The following is a 15921-nucleotide window of genomic DNA, read 5'->3' on the forward strand; positions in this document are numbered from 1 at the left end:
ACCACAACATTGTTGTTTTAATTGCGATTAGAGATAACTTTTATGTATGTGTGTATGTGTGCATTTTCAATTATAATATATTCAAAAAAGTAAAAAAAGTCATTGGAGAGCATTCGCCGGCTAGAGACACAGTCTTCGGAAGATTGAGAGACACATAAACAAGCTTGTAAAGATATTAAAATTCATAAAGATACAGAAATATTCATGTAACAATTTAGTACATAAAATCTCGTGCAAGGATTTTGAAACATCTCATGTCAGCCAAATTAATAGGCAACTGAAAAAGCAAATTTCCAAACACCAGAATCGCATCTATAGAAAATATAAATATACCTCACAGTTCTCGGTCACAACGAATCACAGACTCGAATTTAATTATGAATTTAATTGGAAATAATCTGAAATTTTAAACAGAAAATTCTCTTCTAACAAGAGACTTGTTTCTAAGATGGTGTTTTTATTAAGCGACAGAAAAATAGCCTGAATCTGCAGAATGATTCAGAAAGCTTGTATCATGCATTTGCAATAATAATAGATAATTTATCGAAGATATAAGTGCATTTGTTCTTTGCTCAGTGGTTTTTGTGTTTATAACCTAACGGCCAAAATATATACAACAGCGTTTTGTATTGTCACCAATCAATTTGTGCAGAAAAAACGCAGAATCTTGTGTAAGCCGTTCTCCTGACTATCTTTAAAATTTTCATTTAATAACTCTTTGCATTCTTATTCAAACATGTGAATGTCTTATATTAAAATAATAAATGTAATAACAGCATTGATATAATGATTGTTGTGTGGGAAAATATTCCTTGTTCCCTCATGTATTTTGAAGTAAAATAGAACAATAAAAAGTTATTTTCTGCATTCAAATACTCATGCAATCGCATATTGAAAATTGTTTAAAAACTGACAGAAATAGAAATAAAACAGAAATAGAATAAAATCTATTGATGATTATGTAACAATCATATTGAAGGCAAAAGAGATAGTGTACACAAACAGAAGATGTCAAAAAATGGATGGACATGAATAATATGCAGTATGGAAAACTAAATATAATCAGGAATAAAAATACAATATTTTCAAGGGTCGTATTTCAGAAAGTAGAAGTCCGCAACATGATTCAAAGTGCATAGATATATTCAGGATTCTATATAATATATATATATATATGAAAATCAAAATGGTCAGTGAAATGTAACCATTGCGAAAAATTTATTTCGCTTTCAAATTAGTGTATTAATCATTAACAAAAATTCTAATTCTGATATTTATGTATTATAAGTTGCGTTCTCTAATGTCCTATACATTTGTAAATATGAGTTATCGATATAAGAAGATCAAATTTAATAGCTGATTAATGTTCAAACTACTAAATTTTAAATGAAAGTTTTATCAAGACTTAAAACAAATAAATAACTAATTTCAAAATCTATAAAAATCTATAAATCTTAAATTAAATTTCAAATTTCAAACATATAAATTTGTTAATAATTAACAGTATCGTATAATCATTAATTTCTATCCACATTGACAATGAAGATATTATTTATTGAATTTCTGTAAATCAAATCCGTTTCTAAAAGAGAATATTCTCTTTATTCTCTTTACATTGATAACATCCACTCCAATACAAGAGAATTGTATTATCTATTCTACATCAGGTTTTTTTGGGTCACTTGGCTTTAATTTTATTTCCGAGTGAAAATAAGATAGCGAATACTTGCTTTTATGTGTACTTAGTTTCAAGAAGAATATTATCACTTTTTTCGCTAAAGATATTTAAAGTTTCTAAATTTATTTTAATTTTATTAAGCGCATAGTTTTTTTATTGTATCACAGAGTTTACGTGTGTTTGTGTGTGTATAAGGCAGAGAAAAATGATTAAATATTCAAATTTTCTTGATTATATCTTTTTGTATATTTTATTATTATCGTTAAATAGTAATATTGTACATGACATTATATAATATCAAGCTTTTATTTTCGTATGATAATTTTTTACTGTACAAAGACAAAAATAGGTTATTTACTTTCTTGAAAAACTAATAATGTCCGAATGTGCAATTTATATATATTTTTAAAAGTTTTTCTGAAGAATTTGAATAAATAAATATTTAATTTTATTTCATTATATATTCTAATTATTAATTTATCATTTGCTTAATTTAGAATTCTAATATACCACCAAGCATACTTATTAATAAATAAATAATTCTGTATCATTTTTTGTTATATGAGATTATGACATACATAACAGAGAATATAACATTATACATATACATGTATAAAAACTATTTAGGTTTTTTATTGAAATAAATAAACCATATATGTCATAAAATTTTGAATATGCATAATTGAATATATATAAATATTTTATTTAAAAACATTCTATTAAAAAAACATTTATACATTTTTTATAATATGTTATTGCAATATAAATGTCTGCTTTTCAGAAAACAAAATTCTGAGTTGTTGAATATAATATTAAAAATGTATGTATATATAACAAAGAGAGTGAATTGATCTGATAAATGTATGCAATACTATATAATAGTGTCGTAGTTATAAATGTTGTAAAGATTCTTTAACATAATGTACGACTAAAAGTTATATTACAATGAAATATTTTATGCGCGAGTATTATATAAAACTTGACTAGATTTGCGCTCCACCCGTATAGACACGCAGCTGCAGGGCCCATGAACACGGAAAGATGTTCAAGATGCGTGATGTTATTAACGAGAAGACCCGGCAGAACGCGCACGGAATATTTAACGATCTCATCTATGATCACATGGATTTCCGTGAGATCCTGCCAAAGAGAAAAAGAGAGAAAAAAAGAGAGGAGGGAAAGACAAAAAAGTACATAAAAAGAAGCGGAAAAAGAGAGGTAAGAGAACGAAAAGAGAATAAAAAGAAAGAGGGAGAGAAAATAAAAGAGGAAAAAAAGAGAGAAAAGAAGAGAAAAAGAGAAAGAGAAAGAATAGAAAAGAAAAAGAAAGAAAAAAAACAGTTGGAAAAAGAAAGAGAAGGGGAGAGAAAATGAGGAAGGAAAGAAAGATAGAGAAGAGGAGCTGAAATAGAAAAAGAATAGAGATATAGAATAAACCGTAGATAAAAAGAGAAAGGAAGGAAAGAAAAGAAAGAGGAAGAGAAGGAGTAAGAAGGAAAGAAAAGGAAAAGAAAGAAAAGAGAAATCTATCTTTAAGTAATAAAGAGCTTAAGATTATTTTTATTACACGCTGCCATACACATATTATTACTCTTTTTATCAACAAATGCCAATTAATTTTGCATTTAAACATTTTACAATATATTTCGTAAAAATATATTTTATATTTACCTATGCATTGTAACGAGTAATCTGAAATATACTAATAATTAAAAGAAAGAGGAAGGTGTTTTATTTTTTTTTGCGCTCCAATTACCGCACTTTATTGGCTCTTACTTGCCAATTATTAATTACCTTTTTTTTTAACTTGCACCGTTTCAACGATATTCATTCTGAAATATAAAAATCGATTTTTTTCAAGAGGGTGTTTCGCTACCTTAATGACCATATCAGTACAAACAAAAAAATATGTCTCTATTAATTTAACCTAGACTATAGCATATCCAAAATACAATCAAAATCAATATATCAAAATCAGAGAGATACATTTCCAATATTTTCCTTGTAAAAGGACGTTGGCGTACAGTGAATAACCATGTTTAGCAAAAAATTTTAAAGTCATATATCTGTACCTCCTTTTAAAACGAGAAAGTTGAATCAATTTTGATCGAAATAATTTGAGCATTTTTAAAAGAAATATATTAAGGGAGATATTAAATCGTTTATTTTTAAATAAATAAATATAGGGTAATCTCGAATTATTATGATATATTTCTGTATATTGTACTCGAATTAGAAAATTTGAATACTCGAATTAGTATTCGAATTAAAATATTTAAATCAATTTTTTTATTCTGTCTTGAAAAGCAGTGACATCCTTCCTTACTTCAAGCTTACTTCTTATCTCCTCCCTATTTCACTTTTTGTTCTTTGATATAAAAATCAGGTTTAGTTTTAGCATAAGTGTGCTTATGTAAAGCGGTTAATAATTCATTGAATTATGACTATTATGATCCCGTCAATCTCTCAATTCAATCTGAAACAAGGCGCGGTATTTTTATCGCAATTAATTGGTACGCTCGACAGATTTCTGTCTCGATAGATAGATTTAGAGTGGATATTTCATTACCCCTTTCGGTCAAAAGGAGCTTGTTTGATCGAACAGTAACCAGCTCTTCAATCGCGTTTTTTTTGCGAAACGTCAAGTACAGAATTATTAACGACATTCTAGCTAGTCGGATATTCTCAGCATGGAGGCAAAAATGTTAGATATTTTTTGACATTTCGGAAACTATGAGATAATGTTAGAAATAAGACAAAAATAACATGAGAGATAACACATGACAATAAAAATAACAAAATATTGTTGCAAATTAATGTATTAATAACTTCATTTTGAAAACTTTTCTTACGTGAATGAAATTAATCAAGTGAATTTCAGAAACATAATATTCAACAAGATTAACTTTAAAGTGAAACAAAAAGGAAAATTGCGATTACAATCGCGTCTTACATAAAGATGTACATATCTGTGTTCTTTAATGGAATATCAAGTATCACGTAATCGCGGACGTGCCCATTGGATCGATGGGTATTACGTCGAACGTGAATCGCTTGCCGATTTTGCTGATAAGGTAGAACATACCGAACAAATTTATAGTAGTGTTCAGTTCCGTGTTACAGAATTTCAATTCGAAAAAATCTGTTAGCTGTATTACTACCATCTCTATCTGTCAGACTACAAATATTTCATTAAGCTTAATTATTTGACGTAACAATTATTTTCTCAAAAGATAGCAACATTTTTATCGAATGAAGCATTTATAATTGTATTAATTCGTGAACATACGTATATTTCTAAAGAGAAAACTTCAAATTTATCAAAAAATACTTTAATTTTACAAAATCAAATGAATATGTGTATCCTGCTGTTTGCCATATTATATATTTCACTTTTATTAACATCGCCAATTATACTTAAATGGATTTTGCTGTAACTACTTGCGTAACTACTTGAAATTATAGCAGTTACGATTTACGTACTTCGAGTTTACCGAAGACACATTCGGTATTCCACTAATAACTCATCAATAATTAATTTCCAGATTTAGTTGCTTATCTTCCTCAATAGATCTGCCCTACTGAGCAGATCTATATATCTCTTGTTTTATATAATATTGTATAAAAAAATTAATAGCATATATCGTAGGGGAAAAATTAAAATAAACCACGTACAAAATATTTAATGAAAGAAAACGTTTCCTTAAAGTATTGTAAAAAGTATATCTCTTAATATTGTTTTTAAATGTACATTTTGCGTGCTGCATTAGAAAGAAATTGTTAAGATAAAAATATTATTAAATTATTAAATACGAAAAAATAAAATAACCAAAATATTTATTTATAAAGAAAAGAAAATAATTTAAATCAAGTAAAATACAATACTCGAGGTTTAACCTATCAAACATAATAATGAATAATTGAGTGCAAAGGCAACATTTTTAAGAACTTCATTTTAGATTATTCGAAAAATTCAGATTTATTGCGAGTTTAAGAGAATTGCATTACACGCTGAAATTAAATAATTTTGCAAAAGTTTTCTTTTGCCCCCTTTTAAAATATATTTGTGCCCTAGATTTATGTTACTTCTCGAAGTTTCAATTAAATACTTGATGTAGTCGAGTCGAAATTATTCCGACGCACGGTTATAAAGTCAAATAATGATACGGAGGGGTCGGCAGAAACCGTGGGTGTGTACTATGTATTAAATCTCACATCAATAAAACCGCCGGTTCCCAGACTGCTTGTCCCCTACGTTTCATATCGGATCTACGCATATAAATAGGCAATATACACGCGTAGGCGCAATTGGGATAACATGCAGTTCGGTCAATTCATTTCTCAAAGGTCAGATTTTCCGGAAAAAGGAGTTGTATACACGTGCATAATGTCTCTCTCCACCCCTTCTCCCCCCTTCTTTCTGTTTCTCTCTCTTCATCCCCCTCCCCTCTCTCTCTCTTTCTGTCTGTATATATGTATTTTATTTAATATTAAATCTTTGAATTATAGTGTGCACTAATTATATATATCACGATTTGAAAGTGAAGTAGAGACAATTTCGCTATTACATTCAACAAACCTTGAACCTTGAATTAAGAGATGTTCATTATTAATAATTCGCGGTTTTGAAATAATGAAAATTATCCCCACTTTATTCTCAAATCTCGAGATTCAGGGTCGCAGCGAAATTATTTCATTATTTTCCAGCACATGACCGAGGAGATAGATGCTGCATTGTTGCACAATTGTACCATTACCCCCACTCACGCTATTCATGCACTCTTGCATTTAGCACATATGGGAGGAATTTTGCGTGCTATATATTTCAAGGTTTGCTATTACGGGATTCCAGTGCGTATATAGTACATTCAATAGTTTAATTATTTATTTATTAAAACTACTATTTTGTTTTTGATAAATAACAAATATTTATTCCATAAAATTAGCATGATTTTTTCGAAAAAGAATTTATTACAATTAATATATTTACGAAGAACTAATTTGAGTCATACCATTGTATAAAGATTTATTTTTTATATTTTAATGTTTTATATTTTTATAGAATTAGGTGTTAGATTTAACTTGTTAGATATTTACATATACTACCGCATATTCACATATATGCTATATATTTATAGTATGTATCTTTTATTTTTATTGTTGTTTTTATTTAATTTTGCAAACAAGTCTTTCTAATCCATTTTATCAATATCTAATATATAGTTTATATAATAGTCATTATCTATAAATAATAATTATAAAATGTTGTCATTTTTAAAAGACAATAAAATACGCTAGAATAAAAAAATCCATTAGATCACTGTAGTTAGAGATATCAAACTAACAATGATCGTGACTTAAAATAATAACGATTGGCTGGTTCGGTTGAGGGGATAACAAGCGTCTTCCGCCGACAATTGCACGATGATCCATTTATAAGTTACTCTGATCGCAAGTAGAAGATGCTCGCATCTTGTCACACAGGATGCATTCTCTAATCTGTTGATTTGCCGCGATCAATAACGTGATTTAAGGACCAAATTCTGTCTTATTCGAATCATAACTATATTCTCCACAGTTAAATATCTTGCGAATTATCAATTTTACCGATTAAATACAATTCTTTTCTTATGTTGTTCTACACACGTATTGGCTGCATAAATTTTTAAATCCTTTAATAAATTAATATAAAACAATTGGATTGAATTTATCGAAAGTTAAAAAAATTTTTAACATAAATGTTTGCCTGTTTTTAGCTCATTATAGTATCTAAAACTGTCAACTCTCGGCAATATTGACTTCGTACATAAAATTATATATCGGTATAAGTTAGACATCGGTTTGATTTGTCAACCGGACAAGACTCTTGAAATCCTGACAATCCGGATCAAAACTGCAGTTGGCAATTTTATCCGTTACCAGATCTCGGTCTTGATTTGCAAGATTCTAATGCAAGAATAATTAAAGAGAAACTTTTATTACATTAAAATAACCTTTATATTTATTAAAAAAAAAAAAACCATTTTAAAAAGATCTATTTTCCATTTTCTATTTTAAGTGGATGTTCATTTTACATTTTCAAATAGAAACTATTTTGCATTTTCTATAAATAAGTTCTCAAATAAGTTTGGACAGCTATTTTACATATCTGGTTGTAATAAAGTACAGCACTTAATTGCTAAAAAAATAGGGATATATCAGTTTGAAAGACAGAGAGAAAGAGAGAGAGATTTATATCAATTTTAATATTTTTTTCTGAAAATATGTTTTAATTAAAATAATATTAAATATTTTTTATGTAACCCAATCACAGTATTAAAAAAATATCATAATGAATCAATTCGATGACTTTATTATTATTTAAATCGATAGAAACGATATGTCTTTTAAAGTAAGAAAACAAATTAGACACTACAGTACTACATACTAGTAATGTAGATAAAATTTTGTTGAGCATATAAAATAAAGTTTTTGGCTTCAAGAATTAAATGTAGGTTTGAAGAATAATTATCTCTTGAAAGCTGTTTTAACTATCGTCATATGTACAATACTTTTTAGATGCAGACACATCACTTACCTAGCCTACCTACTAATTGATCAACTTAATTTTTAATATTATTGAGCAACTTAAACTGGATAATTTACTATAGAAACTAGGAATTAATCGATATTTTCATTTTACCTTTGTAGTCCATAATTTCGCAATGTCAGTTGTTCCATATATTCTCTTTGTAGTCCGCTTATGAATACTGCATTGACTACTATAGTTAACACAATCAGTAAATTCTAGTGAGCAAATGAATAAGCAACTATGATGAATTACCACACTACCATAAATTCTATGCACTTTAGTAATGAAGTAATACACGAAATATTGTCTGAAATATATGTACATACTTTTAAAGGTAATGTTTCTCAAGTGAGAAAAAAATAACTTGAAAATCTCTAAGTAAGATATATATATCTTACTTAGGGGATTTTCAAGTTATATATATATATATATATATATATATATATATATATATATATATGACTCAACGCCAATTAATTAAGACTTTATTAATTGCTTTATAAAAAATAATTCATTATCGTTTCTATTTCTGAGAAATAACTAATTATCGTTATTATTTTTTAAAGTAACTTTTTTTACTGTTACCGTTATTTAAATAATAACGAGTTATTACAATTCCCATTATTTTTTTAATGTTAATATACTAAATCAGGCTAAACATATTTAAAATTTACATATTTTTAAATATTTTATATTAATATATAACAAAAGGGATATAATTGTGATCGTTATTAATATAAACTGTACAATAATGTTCATAGAAATAATTGATAATTGATAATTGATAATCAAGATTGAATTTTATACTTGCATAAAAAAAATCATGATATAAATATGATATAAAAGTAAATGATAAATTAAATACAATTATTGTCGAGTGTGTGAAATATTTTTCGCGAAACAGGATGCGAAGTCGCGACGAAGGACAGGGATAGAATCGGAAATTACGAAGCAGGCTAAACGAAAATAACCAGGGCTGATGCAGGTCATTGTTTACGTCACTAGAATCCGGTAACTTTTATTGGCGTTCTTTACGATGGCCCTTCTTTATTTGCACACAGATCGACTTTGACGAAGATCGGCGCACCCTGACCTTTCATTTGCAACCGCGATTATATTGCACCTAACAATAAGATGCAATTTTTAGGCTGACTGTGTCAGCGAAAATCTCTATTTTTTTATTAAGCAATCAAAAAATCTAATTGAAAAAATTATTTTTCTCATTTATATTTTTTTCTGTTCTTACTTTAGATGGTATGCTGATCAAAGAACAACAACGATTTGCATTGATGTGTATGATATTCGAATGTTTGGATAACGTAATAAAAATAATAGAAAGAAAAAAGTTGAGATAAAGTAAAATAAATGTGATATGAATGAATAAATAAATTGTATGATAAAGTAAAATAAATGTATGATAAACAAAAAACTTAATATCAATTTGAAAATATTTTCTCACAGATAAAAACGTATTAAATACTTTTTAACTTATAATTTTTTTAAATATATAAATATATTAATCGATCAATGTTCAACTTATTGATTAACAGAGACTTTGCAGATTTCTCTTAACGAAGATTTTGTTTCTTCTTATTCAAATTATTTTCTACATTATATTTAAAAAAGCAATAATCTGTAAAAAATTAAAAATAAAGAGCATAACAAGCTATACATATAAGTAGGACACTTTAACTTTATGATCTAACTTTTCTCTATTATGTTTCTCTATTATTCAATCATCGAAAAATATTTTTAACAAAAGTTTCACATGTTCAAGAAGAATGCATGTATAGATTTTTGGTAGCATATAAATATTTTACATTTAAATATTTTTTACCATTTTTATAATACAAGCTCATACGAGATTATATATTTTTTTTTGTATAAATTAATTTTTCTCATCATTCTATGTATAAAAGTATTAATGTTGAGTTATCAAAAAAATCAAAATTTTATGAGATATAAGAAAAAATACATAACTCATAAAAAATAAATATAATATTATTAAATATAAAAGACTAATACAATGATGTTTTATAATTCTTTTTGAATGCTTGTTTCAGATGAGTCTTCTGGCCTCTCACATTTGCAGTGCTTGATTAATAAATTCCTTTGCCTTTCATATTTAAAGCGTTTTATTAACGTGAATTATTTTTATCTTTTATATTTAGAATGATTTGTCTCCAAATTCACTTGATTTGACACTTTATAATTTCTTTTATGGGGATATATTAAAAGGATTATACTCACTGTGGAGCTAATGAATCCAGTTGATATAAGAAATCATATCATCAAAATTCTTGCAGGTACTTTCAAAGAAGTACTTCGAAAGATTGCGATTCCATTATGTCCTAGACTTTGAATATGCATTAACAGTGAATAGTGGTTCGAATAAATGTTATAAAAAGAAAGAAAGAGGAAAAGAAACATTGAATATGTCGTGAAAGAGATAAAAGGATTCGCATTAATCTCAAAACGGCTTAAAAAGTAAATCTACTTTATTGATATTAAATAGTATTAATACTCCATTATCACATATTTCTTACATATATATAGACAAGAGAATCACCATATCTATTTTTTTTATTTTTTTAATAACAATAGCATTTATATATCTCATTTTGAAAGTGCGTTTGTACTGTAGTATTTAAATAAAATAACACATATTAAATTTAGTGACATGACATCTATATTTAACTTCAATATTTAAATATTTCAATTAAAAAAATAATAATGTAGTTGAATGGTTTAGTCAAGTTAACAACTTTTTTTCTTAGGTCCTCTTAACCAATCATACACAATGCATCTATCTTACAACCTTCCTTCATCTGTTTGCGAGAGCGATCACGTCGAGCCGCTTGCGTGAACCATCCCAGCGATTCCGAGCCCGGGTAGATTCGTAAGAAATCGATACGCGGCAAACCTGCCACCTGCTGGCAGCCTCAGTCCACCCTCGTACAGGTTACGCCGGTAGCTTCTTTGCGTTTGTTTCTAGGGCACAGAAATCAACCCTTTAAGAATCCAGGGGTCTCTTCCGGGATTGCGAATAAAGGCTTTGAGTTGCATCTGCCTACTCGATTCGATCTCTTTTCTTGCTGTAATCAGCTACCTGTTCCTATCATTTCCCTAAACAATGATCGCGAGCTGTCGAGACGAGCTTCCTGTCACTATGCAAATTAGGATATGAATACGGATGCAATACGTATGGCGAAATTGCGAATACGTCTAATGCACGAGTTACGTCGAAAACTCAGAGCGAATGAATAATTTCGGTACGTGACAAGTCAATAGGATAGGCGTGTTATAGCTTTTCCTCTTAAAAAAAAAGGAACGGAAAAGGGAGAGAGAAAGAATAAAAAAATATTATTAGTAATAAATATATATTTTCCAAAAAATAAATAATACCATCCATTAAAAACACAAAAATATAACAAGTAGAATAGAAGATTGTCATATATTGTACATCAAAATGTGTAAATTAAATTTTTTTTGTTTAAATTAAGCAAATCATCAGAAGGTTTTACTCCATTTTTGAGGGATACTGTTACTTACTGTTTAAAATCACATTGTTACTTGCTGTTTAACTTAGATTTAACATTTAATACTAAATTTTAGATTTTATATTTGATACAGAAACTTTTGAATTAGAAATCTATATGTAAATTAATAAAAAAGAATTATAAAGTTGATTATTCGGCACCTAAATGATCTTCACCTGAATAATCTTTGCAGATGACATTTGAATCAAACTATAAATAGAATGATAAACCGGAGCACGAAGTACGAAGAATGTAATAAATAAACCTGCTAAATATACATCGTGATCCATAAAATGTTTTTAGCATTGACCATCCCTTTCACATTTAAATAATAAATTAAAATTTATAAATATAACTCGAAAGTCATAAATCAAAAATATTTATAAGATAATGTTTTTATAATTGTCATGAATTTTGAAATATTTTTATAAATTAATAAATATAATTATTGTATTTCTTATCTATATATATGCATAATTATATACATAAATGGGTTATGTAGAGAGAGCTTTAAATAACGATATAAATAACAGCAATACCAATAAAATAGCAAAACTACGATCTTATGTATATTTAATTTTATATGTTTATGAAGAATTTTACAAACACCGTTTTTAATTCTTGCTAAACGATCATTGTATTATACAAAATGATGTGAGTATCATATTTATTTATTTCTTATTCTTTTATTCTTTTATACTTATTTAAATTAAAAATAAATTAAAAATAAATTTCTTAGTAATAAATTATCTTTTATATCGTGTAATTATTTTTATAAAAGCGTAGATTGAAATTATTCTATATTAAAAAGAGAAAAAATTCAGATAATTCTGCTCGAAAAATTTAATCGCATTAAATATAAAAATAATAATTAAATAAATTTTTGCCTAAATAGAAAATTGCTCTCAAATTTTTGCCTAAATAGAAATTCGCTCTCAAATAGTCATGAAACTCCTACAGAAAAAAAGAAGAATATAGAACAAATTTATACATAATAAAAAGCTTGTTTTTTGACAAAATATTTTGTATAATTTCTTTGTTCTTTAAGAGAAAATACGTCTATCTCTCCGTAAGAGAAAATACGCCTACCTTTCTAAAAATCAAAGTACGATCATTTCATCAATTTTGACCTAGTTTTGTAGTTTGAATTCTTCTAAAAATTTTCATCAAGTATTTGCTCGGCTTATTTTTTCACATCGTGCCAGTCCAACGTGTAATACGAAGCGGTAAACTTCTTCAAGCTCGAAAAGATTAAACAGAGAGAAAAGGAAATGTGGTGCGGCTGTACGAGAGGCGCGTCAGTTTATACGAAGACACGAGCAGCGGGTGTTGCGCTCGCACAGATATTGATCGCTCAGGTCACGCAACAGGCTGCTTGTCAGGACACCACTTGTCAGGTTGTGCTCCAAGGTAGCAGCCTGAAGGACCTTCTACGATATAATCCACAAAATCGAGAATCTATAATAATTTATAAGACAATGTCAACAGTACATGTGATACAGATGATTGAACATTACATGATTTCGAATTGTGCATACTCAGTTGCATTTCTATGTCGATTTGTCAGCATTATCGATCAAGTTAACGTCGTTTAATAATTTCTATGCTGCGTTCACTAAATTTTCGTAGGAAATTACAGGAAAAATAGATAGATTCATATGCGCGCGTAAAATAATAGTTTTTATTTCACAATATTATTACATGATTTAATGTATATGAAAAGTGCTAAGTATATTTTGATCTTCAAAATTGAAAAAATAAATTTTTTAAATTTTAATTATAAAAAAATTACGTTACTCTTTTGTTATTTTTCTATTAGTTTCTAAAGTCTTCTCTAGGAAAATGGTTTTATATGACAAGAAATTTTTTATGTAAATTTTAATTTAAATAAGCCAACGAGTTAGCTTTAAAAAATTTTACTTTGAAAAGGGAATAATGAATGTATAAATATAATATTTTAATAATTATAGATATAATATTTTGCATAAAAATAATTAATGCTTAATTAATACAAAAATGTAAAAATTTTTAATTATTAATCAAATAAATTTCATTGACATATAAATGAAAAATCAAATAAAAAAGTCATCTCTATACTTGTTGTATAATATTATTCATTTTTGTGGATAACACATACACACATGCATAAAAATTATTATAAAATTCGAAATAATTTTTGTTTCGTTGTGTGAATCCTTTGAATGCAAACAAGCACTTCGAAACAAAAGAACCAATATCTGAAAAGAAGCAATTCGACTTTGAAGTTGAGCCGTTTCATGCATAATCGAGATCTGCATTTTTGATAATGGAATAAGTAGCTTTTTCCGCGAAACCGTATTTCGCTATTCATCTCATCTTTCCGTTCGATACAGTAACATATCTTCATCGCAATCTCTAATATTAATTCATATATTATATATATCTGATAACATAACTTTTACAATATACATTGGCCTGTAGAAAACTTCTACATTATTGGTACATTTTTAATACTTTTCGAATCACAGACATGACTAATAAAAAAGACAATTTAAAAAACACATCCTTTTGTCATTTTTTTATAGATAAAATCAAATAATAAAAAAGTAATTTATTTAATAAAATCAAAAATTATTAAATATTCACATTACATGTAATTATCAATATATTTTAATAACTAATTATACTTAATAATTAGAGAGAAAGACCACAAAACTTATTTATATTCGAAATTTATTTAATATACAAACGTTTTGCGTTACAACACTTGTGTTATCGACATTTCGTGCACGTAGCATGGAACACAACCTGAAATTGTGTGTTACCCACTGAAAACATTCGTGATTGGCTTCGTAGTTCATGTTCATGTTTTATGTTTATAGAGGACGCATCACTTTCAGGGATCACCTAAAAGCGGAGCATGACATCTCTCGTTCTTCTCTCTGTTTCTTATTTCTCTAAAGCTGTTCGTGCTGTACACGAGTATATACGTGTCACTCAGTCAACCCGGTATTTGTTCGCAAGAAAACTTTGGATTTTTATTTCCTAATATCTTACAAAAATCAACAAATATGACAGCATTAGCAGTATTACATAAATTTTGGTTGGAATATGCGAAAAATACACCTAAGAAACTCAAAATTATCGATGCGTACTTATTGTACGTGTTTCTTACGGGTGTTACTCAATTCATTTATTGTTGTCTTGTCGGCACATTTCCTTTCAATAGTTTTCTCAGTGGTTTCATATCTTGTGTATCCTGCTTCATTCTAGGAGGTAATGTGTTATTTGTATCATTTTATTTGCTCTGCATCTTTTTTGCATGGTTCAGAAATTTTTTATCAATTATATGTCTGAAATATTTTTGATATATATATGTACTAAGAACATATTAAATATATTTTATTGAAAAATTTTTATTTTAGTAGTGGTATTCATCTTGATTTATTTTTAATGAATTTGAATTGATGTCGCATAATTTAATATTTTATTACACATAAAGTAATAATCTCTTGATACATAATTTGTAAATGTGTAAATATACATATATATATATAAGTGTGTATATTTATTTTGTTTCAGTTTGTCTTCGATTGCAAGTTAACCCACAGAATAAAAGTCAATTTTACGGCATAAGCCCAGAAAGAGGATTTGCAGACTTTATCTTTGCACATATTATTTTACATATTGTTATAATGAATTTTATTGGATAAAAGGTACACAAGATACAATATGTTTATTAAAATAAATCAATGTATTATGTATGTTAAAGAATATATATATTTCTGATAAATAATATCATGCTTTTTTGTATTTGTGATTATAATTCATAATTATTTAATAAAATTAATGAAAATAATTGTTTCTTCTCTTCTCTTTTTTTAACAGAGAGATAATAATATATGAAATTATTTTACTATCTTGTTTATATTAAATAAAATGTTTATATTAAATTGTTTATATTAAATAAAAAATTCTTATGTCTATACTGGATGTATTAAAAACTGTACAGACAAAATAAAAATAATTTTTCATATAAGTTAAAAATGTTGAGTAACATTTTTTCATACAAAATTAATTTTCTTGGAAACAAAGCCTTTCGTGAAAGTTTTATTCTATCCTTTTTGTATTTACTTACTATTTGTATAAAAAGT

At 27.1% G+C, this 15921-nt stretch overlaps 1 protein-coding gene across 1 annotated transcript; it reads left to right on the plus strand.

The window, feature by feature from the left end:
- Positions 1 to 14718: 14718 nt before the first annotated feature.
- Dad1 (dolichyl-diphosphooligosaccharide--protein glycosyltransferase subunit) lies at positions 14719 to 15563 on the plus strand. Its single transcript, XM_083079701.1, has 2 exons — positions 14719 to 15043; positions 15350 to 15563. The coding sequence occupies exons 1-2, from the start codon at positions 14839 to 14841 to the stop codon at positions 15478 to 15480; spliced, it is 336 nt and encodes a 111-aa protein (XP_082935827.1). The 5' UTR covers positions 14719 to 14838; the 3' UTR covers positions 15481 to 15563.
- Positions 15564 to 15921: the final 358 nt, after the last annotated feature.

This window comes from Camponotus vicinus, unplaced genomic scaffold, assembly GCF_025532165.1.
Source record: "Camponotus vicinus isolate PSW18456_S1 unplaced genomic scaffold, iyCamVici1.0 SCAF_10, whole genome shotgun sequence".
Lineage (NCBI taxonomy): Eukaryota > Metazoa > Arthropoda > Insecta > Hymenoptera > Formicidae > Camponotus > Camponotus vicinus.

Coding starts and splice junctions, on each gene's coding strand:
- Dad1 (XM_083079701.1), top strand. CDS start 14,839: ATGACAGCATTAGCAGTATTACATAAATTTTGGTTGGAATATGCGAAA. Junction 15,044..15,349: donor ATCCTGCTTCATTCTAGGAG/GTAATGTGTTAT, acceptor ATTTTGTTTCAG/TTTGTCTTCGATTGCAAGTT.